We start from the raw sequence: 13,059 nt of genomic DNA, 5'->3' as shown, positions 1-13,059 counted from the left end.
GTGGCTACAGAAGTTGCTGGGAACTTTATGTCATTCTGATTCTATTGGTTACATATTTGAAAAGGACTAAAAATCATTAAAATGTTAAATAAGTCATATGTATTTATGATGCATAATTTATCTTAAAATATATACATAAGTATAAAAAAAGAGCTTTTCCTGAAAATTGGTAGGCTATGGGAATGATGTTATATATATGTATATATAATTATATGTATAATTCTATAGTATAATTACATATATACATGAATAAATATATGTAATAGTTATATATGTATGTATGTATGTATGTGTGTGTATATATATATATATATATATATATATATATATATATATATATATGTATGTATAAACACTCCCTTATACACATACTAGTGAAAACTTTATTTTTAAAGTGACATTTGAAAAGTGACTAAACATTGAGTATGAAAGGAATGGAAATAAATTGAATGAAATTGGTTACTGATTACTCTGTGTCTTTTAAAACCACATCCCCTATAATTTCTCACCTTTTAATGTGAGGTTTGAGACACTATGATCCCGATCTGGTCCTAACCAACCGACTGGTAGTAACCACGATACACAACCAATTCAGGTCTAAATTAAGTTAAAAACATAAACCATGAAAATGTTTAACTATCAAGTAGGATAACTCCTCCTTTAAATTAATGTCTTTTGGGACTGTGAAGGCTCTAAGATTGCTTTTCAGAAAAGGGAACAATAAAAATAAAGTTGGGATTTTTTGAGCTATAACAAACTATAAAAGACCATTCATTTAAGTGCCTTTTTAAATGTCAAATACTGAATGTCATAAAGATACTTGAAGGTTAAACAGAATCATAGAAAAGAGCAAATGGTTCTTACTCCTCTTTTCAAGCTGGCATGTATGTTGGTAAATATGCAGAGAATTAGAATTATTTATGTAGCTATAAATCATTTATTTTTATAATGAAGTTTCATAAATATGTAATCTATTACACGTATAAATAACTGTATGAGTTTGAGGGTAGTATGTGATTTTATGGTTTTATCATGAAGCTCCAAAGGCAATCAAATATGTCTTTAATGCAAAGTATTCACCATGCAAATATACTGTCAAGAATTTTTAATATGAAAAAAAGAAGTAAAAAACAATTCGTATGTACAATTCGTAGATCTAAGTTGCAAAATCAATCAAAATCATGCCAAAGTTAAGGAGAGTTGTTTTTGAAGAATTGTGTAGGAAAGCATCACATTCAATATCCTTATTTTAAAATGATATCCCGACTAAATGGTCACTAAAAATTGGGGAATCAAGTTGTGATATGAATAATTAAAATATCATAGCAAGAAGGTACACAGATAGTAATATTATATTTGTTTTAAATATTCCATAATCACACAGAGCACCATGAACTATTTTTTTTTCAAATATTTCATAACTTAACAGAATACACCATAAATTAAATCCATTCTTTTTTGCAGATAAATCATCTCACACTCACCCCTTCCTCTCATTCATGGAATCATGCAGCTTAACAATAATGTGACTGAGTTCATCTTACTTGGGTTGACACAAGATCCATTTAGGAAGAAAATAGTATTTGTTACATTTTTGCTTTTCTATTTGGGGACGTTGCTGGGTAACTTGCTGATTATCACCACCATCAAGACCAGTCGGGCACTTGGCAGTCCAATGTACTTCTTCCTTTTCTATTTATCCTTATCTGACACCTGCTTCTCTACTTCCATAGCCCCTAGAACAATTATGGATGCCCTTTGGAAGAAGGCCACTATTTCTTTCAGTGAGTGCATAATCCAAGTCTTTTCATTACATTTCTTTGGCTGCCTGGAGATCTTCATCCTCATTCTCATGGCCATTGACCGCTATGTGGCCATCTGTAAGCCCCTGCACTACATGACCATCATGAGCCGCCGGGTCTGCAGTGTATTGGTGGCTGTGGCCTGGGTGGGGTCCTGTGTGCATTCTTTAGTTCAGATTTTTCTTGCCTTGCGTTTGCCTTTCTGTGGTCCCAATGAGATTGACCACTACTTCTGTGACTTGGAACCCTTGTTGAAGCTCGCCTGCACAGACATATATGTAACCAACCTCCTCCTGGTGTCCAACAGTGGGGCCATTTGTACAGTGAGTTTTGTTGTGCTCATGTTCTCCTATGTCATCATCTTGCATTCACTGAGAAACCACAGTGCAGAAGGGAGGAGAAAGGCCCTCTCCACCTGCATCTCCCACATCACCGTGGTCATCTTGTTCTTTGGACCATGCATATTTATATACACACGGCCTGCAACCACCTTCCCCATGGATAAGATGATAGCTGTGTTTTACACCATCGGAACACCTTTGCTCAACCCTCTGATTTACACACTGAGGAATGCAGAAGTGAAAAATGCCATGAGGAAGTTGTGGAGCAAGAAATTGGTCTCAGATGACATGAGATGAATGGAGGTTTTGAATTCTTCTTAGTTTGGATTAAACTAGAAGAAGTAAATAGAAATTTTTAACTTCAAATAGCAGATTTTATAGAATATTCCCTAGGGGAATGAGAGTTCCTTTAGGAAATGACATGCATACATGTATACTGGTTAGTTTGAATTGACTATATGTAGAAAATGAGACTAGCTGAGGTGCCAACAGATATATAAGGGTTGCTGCCTTAAATATTTTTCCCTTCTCTGTCATTCTCTTATTTGCCTATGATCTTTTGTGAAATTTATCTAGTGTTTGTCTGGCCTTTTTTTCAAATTGGTGTTCTCTGCTTATCAATATTGTTCCACATTCTCAAATCCACAGACTGCCAGGTTCTCTCTCATCCAAATAGCCTTATTTGTTAGACATTTCAACTTCTTATATCTGATTATGTACCTCAACTTATTTGTTCCTCCTAACTCAGCAGAATGTACCATATGCAATGATTGTAAAATGTCCTGTTATTGTTAACATTATGGATAATCTAGGTGATCCCCAAACCAATACTTGAAGGAATATACGTTGGACTCTTACCTTATGTTTACAAAGAACCTTCCAGAACAGGCAGAATATGGGCAGAAATTTCACCCTTCCAAAGGAGTCCTTTGATCTTACACAGACTTTGTGGTTTTATTTTCTTTTTCTAATAAAGTCATTCTTTTCCTAAAATATACTTTATGGTCCTAATTTGTTGCTTCTAATTTGAAGGAGTGACCTTAGGTTCCTTAAAAAATTACAGTTATTGAAAATTGTTCATAATAGAGCCTTATTATGATTGTGGCATAGATGACACAAATGAAAAATGATACATTTATATGGATTAGAAGGCAAGAATACAAGCAGTTGAGTCAGATATTTTGGTGCACCCCTGTAATCCCAGTGACAGGGGGCTGAGAGAGGAGGATCACAAGTTCAAGTCCAGTTCCTCAATTTAGCAAGACCCTGTCTCAGAATTTTAAAAAGTACTATGAATATAGCTCAGTGATAGAGCACCCATAATTCAATCCTCAGTACTGCAAAGTAAAAAAATATATATAACCTGTTGATGTTGAAGACTTTAAAAAATATGAATGATTTTAACAAAGTTTGAAATACCAAAAAGAGAATTTGAGCTTTGTAACAAATATTTACTATAGTGTATGAATTATAAATTTTCCTCCTTGAAAAGGGAGAACTGAAGACAGTAACAAAACAATAAGTGGTATTCAGGGATTCAGGAAAAGAAGAAAAACCAAGAATAAATGGAGCACAGAACATTTTCAGGACAGTGAAACTATTCTGTACGATGCATGTATAATAGATACATGACAACAAATTTATCATAAAATTCTACAATACAAAGAATAAACAATAACATAATCTGTGAATTTCAGTAATAATTTATTAATACTGGTTCAAAATTATAACAAATGTTTAACACCAATGCAAGGGGCCACAACAGGGCCTTGCACAACTATAAGGGGCAGAATGCCATTATTAAGGTATTCTCTGTACTTTCTGTGTGATTTTCATGTAAACCTAAAACTGCCCTAAAAAGAAAACATATTTCTAAGTTATGCTAACAACAGAAAACCCAACTTTCCATTATCAGTTTTTAAAATGTATTATTGGAAATTTTTACAAAATTTTGGTATTTCTTCTATTAACATATTGGTGCCCTCAACCCAAAATGTTTCCTAGTGTGCAACACAAATGGCACAGATGCCATTATTAAATGCACAATATTATAATTTCTGTGTGCCAGTTTTTAAATATTGAGAAGTATTAAGTATTAATAAACATTAATTTGAATGCTGGTACAAATCATGAGTAATTTGCATTAAATGACTTTAACTACATTCCCTAGAAAGATTTTAGTATGTTCAAATTTAGAGATCTAAAAAGCGTCTCTACTCCCAGAACCACCCACAACAGCCTCTGAGGTGCCCAGGTACACAGCAGGCCTGGTCCACCCCTTTCTGGGGGGAGGGGGCAGATACTCACCAGAGCCAATCCTATGGTGCAGGACCACCATTTCTGGCCAATGGACTACCGGGAAGGGCAAGACCAGCAGCTCAGATCCACCCACTCCAACTTACTCAGGACCCAGACCCAGGATGCAGTAGCATTCACTGAGGGACACCAGCAGGGTCTGGAAGGGTCTCTTGCTGGTTTTCAGATGTCCATCCTCTTCCCATGTCCTCTATGACAGAGAGCAGAGAGGGAGGGAATAAAGGCCCCCTTGTCTCTTGTTGTCAGGGCACTAATTCCACGCATGAGGACTCTGCCTTCACAATTGAATTACCTCCTTAAGTCTCCATCTCCTAATGGCATCTCAGCTGGGGTTAGGATTCAACATGTGAGTTGTGAATTCATGACATTCAGTCCATGCCAAGGCTCTCATAGATAAAGTACAGAGACTGTAATAACAGATGGGAATTGTAAGCAGGAATTGGCAGGCCCCACATCTAGGTCCATGAATTTTTTCTTGAATCCAGGACCCACTGAGATGGATCTCTTGATTATGTGCAGGGTGGATGGACTTCAGCCTGTGTCCACAGGGGCCAGTCTAATCCACAGGGGATTCTAGGAACTAGACTAGGCCTTGTTCTTCCACCATTTTAATGAACCTGTACCTTCAATTCCTAGGGCTTTCTCTGGGAACCAAATTTCCAGATGAGACCGTGGGTCTATGGTAACTGGTTTGGAGCCTGGGTCTATAGGGGTGACCCTAGAATTTCAGTTCATGTGAAATATCCTAGCATTGGGGTCTGCTGGGTTGAACTTTGATGCTAGGTCTTCTGGAGAAGGCATGGATCCTAAATATTGAAGAATCTTGGACCACACAGACCATTCTGGAGCCTGAAACTGGCCTTATGCTGATGTAGGCATGGAGACTGGGTACACGTAGCCTAGGGTCAGCCTGTTGCTGGCCTGTAACCCGCAACTTTGAAGATTGGCCTGAAGCCTGAGCCCACTACGGCTAGCCTGCATGTCGGGTATGTGGATGCTGATCTAGAAGCTAGATCCATCTGGGAAAAGATGAAACTTGGGCCAACAAGAATGGTCCAGGGGACTGAGATTGTGGGAGCTGGTCCAGCAATGGAAACTAGTAGGAAAAGACTGGCCCTTAATTTGCTTTTGGTGTGACTGAAGGGGCTGGCCTTGAGTGTGAGGCCACAGAGACTAGCATGCTGCTAATTGGACAAGGAGCCTGTATCCACAGAACCAGTCTGTGCATGAGGTCAGGGGGGCTATCCTGGAACAGAAATGGGCCCAGAACTTGGGATCATAGGATCCTGTTTGGCATGAGGGAGGGCTTGGAAGTTCAGTCTACGGGTACCATTCTGGAGTCTGTGTCTGCAGGCTTTGTCCTGGATTCTGATTAAATGGTGATGGCCTAATGAATAGGGTCACAGCAGCCAGCCTGGTGATGGATGGGGCCTGAATCCTTGTCCTGTGGGACAGGCTTAGATCTGGGGATTGCCTGGCAGTAGGGCGTACTTGGGAGTTCAGTTCATGGTTGCCAGCTTGGAGCTTATATCCCAAAGATTTCCTTAAAGTCTGAGTATGTGGGTACCAGCCTGATGACTAGGGTCTGGATCATTCTGGTGCCTGGGGCCAAGATCCGTCCTTTGGTGGGATTGGTCTAAAGTCGAGGGCTACTCAAGTTGAGTCAGGCCCCAAGAACTTCCAGGCAGGCCTAGAGTCTGGGCCTCTGGTGCTGTGGTGAGTAAGAGGCTCAGTCCACAGGTACTGGGACTAGAATCTGGTGCTCTAAGAGTCTGCACAGCACTAGATTTCACTGAGGCAGGCCCTGCTTAGTGGTCTAGGGCAAAGTGCAGTGCTCCCTTCCCTCTTCTTTTCTGACAGGGAGAGTCTCTCTCTTCATGCGTGGGGATGTGAAAAAGGGTGAAACCCATAAAGTAAAACTGTTCTTCCTACCTCTTTAAATTCATTTTTTCTAATGTCTGTGTTACACACTCAGGTGCTATAAACACTCACTTGGTTTCTTAACTCTTGTGAAAGGATATTTGTACATTGACACTTGTTCAAAATGATATTTCTATGGGAGGGGGAATGTGATAGAAATTTCTATTTCATCAATTTGATGGTGGCATTGCCCCAATTTGAAACTCATGATTAGTAAATTACACCACCAACAGGTTATTAAGGATCACTTAACAATAACTTCCATCAATTACAATGTAAATAGGAAAACTACTTTGCATTACACTATTTTCAAACCTTAATTTGATACAGATCTAAAATACAACAGATATATTTTTTTAATATTTCTTCACTTTTTAATTGCAATGGAAACCTCAGTAAAAAAGTTCTCAATTCTCTGTATCTATAACAGATGACTCAGTTGAAATACCTGTTTCCTAAGACAAGTTTTAAAAAATAGTTGCCTACCAGCTATATTTTTAGAGTATTTACCCATGGAGAAAAATGTTCTTGAAAAACAGAAAAATAAGCATATTTGATGTTATTGTTATTCAAAATGATGACTTTTACGTAGACTTTGGCATGAATACAAAGCAGAGAAAGATGTAAAAATGAGACAAATATAATAAAAACTCCACATTTGTTTTCATTCAATTCTGATCAGCCTTTGAAGCAATATCTTTGTTCTTGAAATCATAAAAACAAATGAAAAAAGTCTAAATTCTAGCCCAAAATAAGAAGTAGATATCTTAAGCAGAAACACAGTGAAAAAATCCTCATGCTTTGTATGTAGCTTTTGAATTATATTTAAATATATATATAATTTACTCTATGGGTATTAAACATGAGAATGAGAATTACATCACAATACTGCAAGGGAAAAATCAGATGCATATGGGCCTTTCGCTCTTTCTTCCTTCCATGCAATAATGAGCATCCAAAACCAGTTCCCTAAGTGCATGGAGTATAGAGGCTCCTGAAGCACACGTAGAGTTGGGAGAAGATTTAAGGGCACTGGAGGGACCTGGGTGCAAGCCTAATGGCAATCCCTATGGCAATTCTTGGACAAATCTAACAATATGTAACTCTCATGACTTTAGTTGTTCAGTTTTTCTAACATAATTTTAAAATTATTTTAAATAGCTTTAAATATATAATTTTAAATTTCAGAATAAATTTCAAGGTTTAGCAACCAAAAAATTTAAAATAGTCATAAGATTGTTTATGCAGAAAATAAATATGTATTCATCATAAGTATTAATAATCCTCCTCTCCTCTATCAAGGCTGATCATATATTAATAGTGAAATAATTTTTCTTTTTTTTTTAGCACAATTAAGGTCAAACTTAAATTTCCCCATTTCCATAAGGTTTTTCCTTTTTCATTGCATTCCCTAAAACCTTATTCCATACCTTATTTATTTCATTGCACTGCCAATGACTAACTTCTCCAGATCACTTTATTGGTCTTTCACAGTTAAATTTTGTGCTTTGTTTTAATTAAACTGCTCTTCTTATACTTTTTCTAATGACTATTAATCAAATGACATTAGGATCTATTCTTTCTTGACTTTTATCTATTCATTTCAAACATTCTGTAAAATATTCTAGAAATTGTAAAAAGCACTATAAAATTATTTTTAATTTTTTTTAAATTTTTTATGTAGTGCTGAGAATTGAACCCTGTGCCTCACATGTGCTAAGCAAGTTCTCTACCACTGAGTCACAACGCCAGCCCTTATAAAATTATTTTTAATTTAATACACATATTTTAATTTCATGCATGATATAGCACTATTAATACTTTCACAGAAGCACAAGGAGAAAATTTGGCAAATTGACACATGTAAAATGCTGCACAAATACTACAATAACTGTGAACATATATGAAGTATTTGTGAATTTCCAGTATAAAATAAGATAATAAAATAGTGAGCTGACTATTTCAAAGTCAAGTTTAAATTTTGAATTATATAAGTAGGATTCAAGTAGAATCAAGACTTTCAAATATGGTTTGCTGGTATCAAAGATATAAGTTACATATTTTCTCCAAATCATACAATCTATTCATAGTGGAAATTCATCAGCAAAGAAAAAACATTTCTAAGAAAATATTCATCATTTTAAATGATGATGGCCAAAAGACCCTATTTAAAAGATTACTTTAATTTTTTTTCTTCAGCTATGTGTATAACTATATTTAACTGAGAACAAAATGAGCTTTGAAGATGATTCTTTTTTCATTTAATTTGTATTGCTGCATACTAATTATACTGAAGAGTGGACATACCTGCATATAAGATAATTTGATCAATTTATTATCCAGCACCATCCCCTTTCCCCCTCTCCTGCCCCCTTCCTCTGATCTCCTTTCTTTACTATCTTGATCTCCCTTCTACTTTCATAAAATTACTTGTTTTCCCTCTGACTTCCACTTGTTATGGTTACAATATGAGGTGTCTTCCAAACCTTATGTGTGAGAAAATGCAAGAAAGTGAAATATTTGAGTTATAATCCAATCAGTGCATTAATCTCCTGATAGGAATTAACTGGTAGTCACTATAGGCATGTAACACGATGTAATACGTGGCTAGAGGTGGTGGTTCATTGGGTGTTTTCCTTTAAGGTATATATTTTGTCCCTAGCAAGATGGAGTCTCTCTCTCTCTCTCCTCCCTTTTCTGTCTTTCTGCCTCTCTAGTTATCTCTCTCTCTGCTTCCTATTGTCATATCCCCCATTGCTTTCCTCTGCCACACTCTTCCACCATGATGTTCTGCCCCACCTTGAACTTCAAGGAATGGAGTCTGCAGCCTATGGACCAAGACCTCTGAAACCGTGAGCCCCAAAATAAACTCTCTAAGAAGTTGTCTACATTTTCCCCATGTCCTGACACTCTCGGTGAGGCTGAATTTAAAGGTTATGGACTTAATCAGGTGGAAAAAGAATCTAGGAAACAGTATTCAGGCAGTGGCAAGGATATTGCTGGCAGCTTTTAGCCAAATAATGTGATGTTCAGGAGTAGAAAGCAAAGCAGAAAAATCTGAAAAACTTGCACTTTGGCCAGAAAACTGCAAGTAAAAATGGGTTAATGAATATGTGGTTGTTAAAGAAACTAAAGAAACACTAAAGACTTTGCCCAGAGACAGTAAGAAAGATGACTTGAGATCATCTCAGGAATTGGCAAGACCACACCCATCTCAAAATCAAGGATGCAAAAGTGAAAATTCCCCTGACCAGAGACAATCAGGACACTCTGCTTTCACACAGTGGATCTAGAAAGTTGTTTCACCATGCTCAGCCACCCAGGCACTTGAAGGTTACTGCAGCCATGGTCCCTGGAATTTGGTTACTGCAGACATTGGCATCAACTATGTGATGCTGGTCTTCAGGATTGCTGATTCTTCCTCTAATAAACCTGACTCAACATTAATTAGTGTCTGTATGTGCAGTGCCTCCTTTCCAGAAGGAACTTAACCCACAGGAGATAAGTTTTTAGTATATTAACCAAACTATAAAAATAATATTCTTTTTACCTCTTCCAGGTCAACACAAAATATGATGGCATTCATCTCCTGTCATCAGAGACCAATTTCTTGCTCCACAACTTCCTCATGGCATTTTTCACTTCGGCATTCCTGAGTGTGTAAATCAGAGGGTTGAGCAAAGGTGTTCCGATGGTGTAAAACACAGCTATCATCTTATCCATGGGGAAGGTGGTCGCAGGCCGTGTATATATAAATATGCATGGTCCAAAGAACAAGATGACCACAGTGATGTGGGAGATGCAGGTGGAGAGGGCCTTTCTCCTCCCCTCTGCACTGTGGTTTGTCAGCGAATGCAAGATGATGACATAGGAGAACATGAGCACAACAAAACTCACTGTACAAATGGCCCCACTGTTGGACACCAGGAGGAGGTTGGTCACATATATGTCTGTGCAGGCGAGCTTCAACAAGGGTTCCAAGTCACAGAAGTAGTGGTCGATCACATTGGGACCACAGAAAGGCAAACGCAAGGCAAGAAAAATCTGAACTAAAGAATGCACACAGGACCCCACTCAGGACACAGCCACCAGCATTCTACAGACTTGGTGGCTCATGATGGTCATGTAGTGCAGGGGTTTTTTCCTATGGCCACATATTGGTCAATGGCCATGAGGATGAGGATGAAGATATCCAAGCAGCAAAATAAATGCAATGAAAAGACTTGGATTATGCACTCACTGAAAGAAATAGTGATCTTCTTCCAAAGGGCATCCACAATTGTTCTAGGAGCTATGGAAGTAAAGAAGCAGGTGTTAGATAAGTATAAATATAAGAGGAAGAAGTACATTGGACTGCCAAGTGCCCAACTGGTCTTGATGTGGTGATAATCAGCAATTACCCATCAACATCCCCATATAGAAAAACAAAAATGTGACAAATACCATTCCAAATACTATTTCCTTCCTAAATGGATCATGTGTCAAGATCCACATTATAGTGGATTTCATGAATGAGGAGAATGGGTGAGTGTGAGATGGTTTATTTGCAAAAATAAAGGAATTAATTAACAATATGCTATGTTATGTTATGAAATATTTTAAGCAAAATTTATATTTCTCATCAGGGACCCCAGTCTATGTTTACATTTTTTCTTTCTTCCTCCCTTCCTTTCTTTTTTACTTTCTTTCATTTTTCCACTGAGCTACATCCTAAGGTTTTTTGTTTGTTTGTTTTTTGAGACATAGTTTCATTAAATTGTTGAATGTCTAAGTTTCTGAGGCTGTCCTAACTTGTCATCCTTCTGCCTCAGCCTTCAGAGTCTCTAGGATTACAGGCATGCACTCCCATGCCATGCTATCTGTCTACAGTTTCTTAAAAAATCACGTCAGGGGCTGGGGATGTGGCTCAAGCGGTAGCGTGCTCACCTGGCATGCGTGTAGCCTGGGTTCAATCCTCAGCACCACATACAAACAAAGATGTTGTGTCCACCAAAAACCAAAAAATAAATATTAAAATTCTCTCTCTCTCTCTCTCTCTCTCTCTCTCTCAAAAAAAAAATCACATCAACAAACATTCCTCAATTTTAATGACCGATTCATTGTATTATGAGTCTCAAATATTCTTATGTATGTAATTATTTTCCATATTTTCCTTCAAATACAAATCCTGTTTAATTTTTACATGATTCTGATAATTTCTTTGCCAATTCAATTAATGTGAAATTAAAAGATATGGATCAATTTAATAATAACTTCAGTTTTTTCATAGTAAATATAAGCAACCATGTTTTACAAATATATGACAATATTTATAGTATATCTGTGTGCCTTGGAGTTTCATGATATAAATAAGAAACTAAATGCCACTACTACCCTATAAAGAGCATTTGTAGTCTCTTGGTTACATTTAAATGAAATGGTAGTAGAATATATGACTACTCCATTATTCATATTGCTCTCATTCAAGTTTTTATCATATGAAGTTTGGAACTGGAGTTATATGGAGGGACATCACCTGGCAGCTATCATAGGATCAGATCATGATTTTATTTCCAAGAAGAGTTTTTATTATCCAATCTGAAAAGTCCATGAAACAGAGCAGAAATCCAGAAAAGGGAACAATATGTTGTTTTAGAGTTGAGGGATAGATACTACTTGAATTCTTCATTTTGTTTATGTCCTGCAAAAGTCAATGATTATTCAATTTTGAAATGGTACTTCTTTCAATGAAGATTTATTTTAATGTGCACAATAATATTATCATGGGTTTCACTTTCAAAAGCAAAACATTTTTCCTAGAACTTTCTTGTCAAGATGAGACTCATATAGGGAAGTAAAAACATAAATTAAAGTGTAAGCTACTTAAATGCAATCTGGAAGACATATCTGGCCCATTATGTTCCCATTCATTTTGTCAATATATTGTATTGAGAGTCGTGAGTTAGCCAAATCATGGGCTATGACAGACAAAATAGACACAAAATTACTTTTACTTGTTTCTCCTTTTCTCTTGGTAAATTTTCTTCTTCTCAATAGGGTTGAAGTGTTGAAAATTAAATCAAAAAGTCATTCACTTTTAAGGGTTTTTTAATGATCTTAAAGTATAAAGAATCTGAGTTGAACATCACTCTTGTGTTAATCATCACAAGAAGCTAATTTTTTACACATCCCATGTGTGATTATCCAAAACATATTTATCCAATATTGTATCAGTGAAGAAACATTTTTAAACATGTCTCCTTGGAATGCAATTGATAGCTTGCCAGAAGTGCCAACATTCAGCTTTCCAGGATAAAATACATTTCCACAGACTAGGAATGTAATCATGTACCCAAAAAGAAAGAGAGAGAGAGAGAAACAGAATGAAAGAGAGAATATTTGTGAAACAATTTTGTAACTTCCATACTATGAGAAGAGGATTAACTTGAAAAATCATCTATTTTTATTTTAATAACATACATGAATAAATCAGTAACCCATAAAAATCTTGAGCTTATATTTTTAATGTCAATTTTTAACTGTCAGTTGATATGTATCATATTTAGCAGAAAATGTCTGAACACTAAAATAGATGTCCTTTCTTTGTGTCATTACCCTTATGTATTAAATAACATTAAAATATATGAGATAGAAATTTAGATTTTGGGTTTATGATTATCCTATTACTGACAAGCATACTC

The 13,059-nt window shown here is 36.4% G+C and overlaps 1 protein-coding gene and 1 pseudogene across 1 annotated transcript; one reads left to right on the top strand and one right to left on the bottom strand.

Moving 5' to 3' along the window:
* Nucleotides 1–1,507: 1,507 nt before the first annotated feature.
* Nucleotides 1,508–2,440, top strand: LOC107158897 (olfactory receptor 4C16-like). The gene has a single exon (XM_015505390.1). It carries the CDS (start codon nucleotides 1,508–1,510, stop codon nucleotides 2,438–2,440), a length of 933 nt encoding a protein of 310 aa, XP_015360876.1.
* Nucleotides 2,441–9,961: 7,521 nt separating this feature from the next.
* LOC107158891 lies at nucleotides 9,962–10,873 on the bottom strand (annotated as a pseudogene).
* Nucleotides 10,874–13,059: the final 2,186 nt, after the last annotated feature.

The sequence above is a fragment of the Marmota marmota genome, unplaced genomic scaffold (genome assembly GCF_001458135.2).
Source record: "Marmota marmota marmota unplaced genomic scaffold, marMar, whole genome shotgun sequence".
Classification (NCBI taxonomy): domain Eukaryota; kingdom Metazoa; phylum Chordata; class Mammalia; order Rodentia; family Sciuridae; genus Marmota; species Marmota marmota.
The sequence above is the reverse complement of the archived record's forward strand: the minus strand, read 5'-3'. Positions and strand labels throughout refer to the sequence as shown.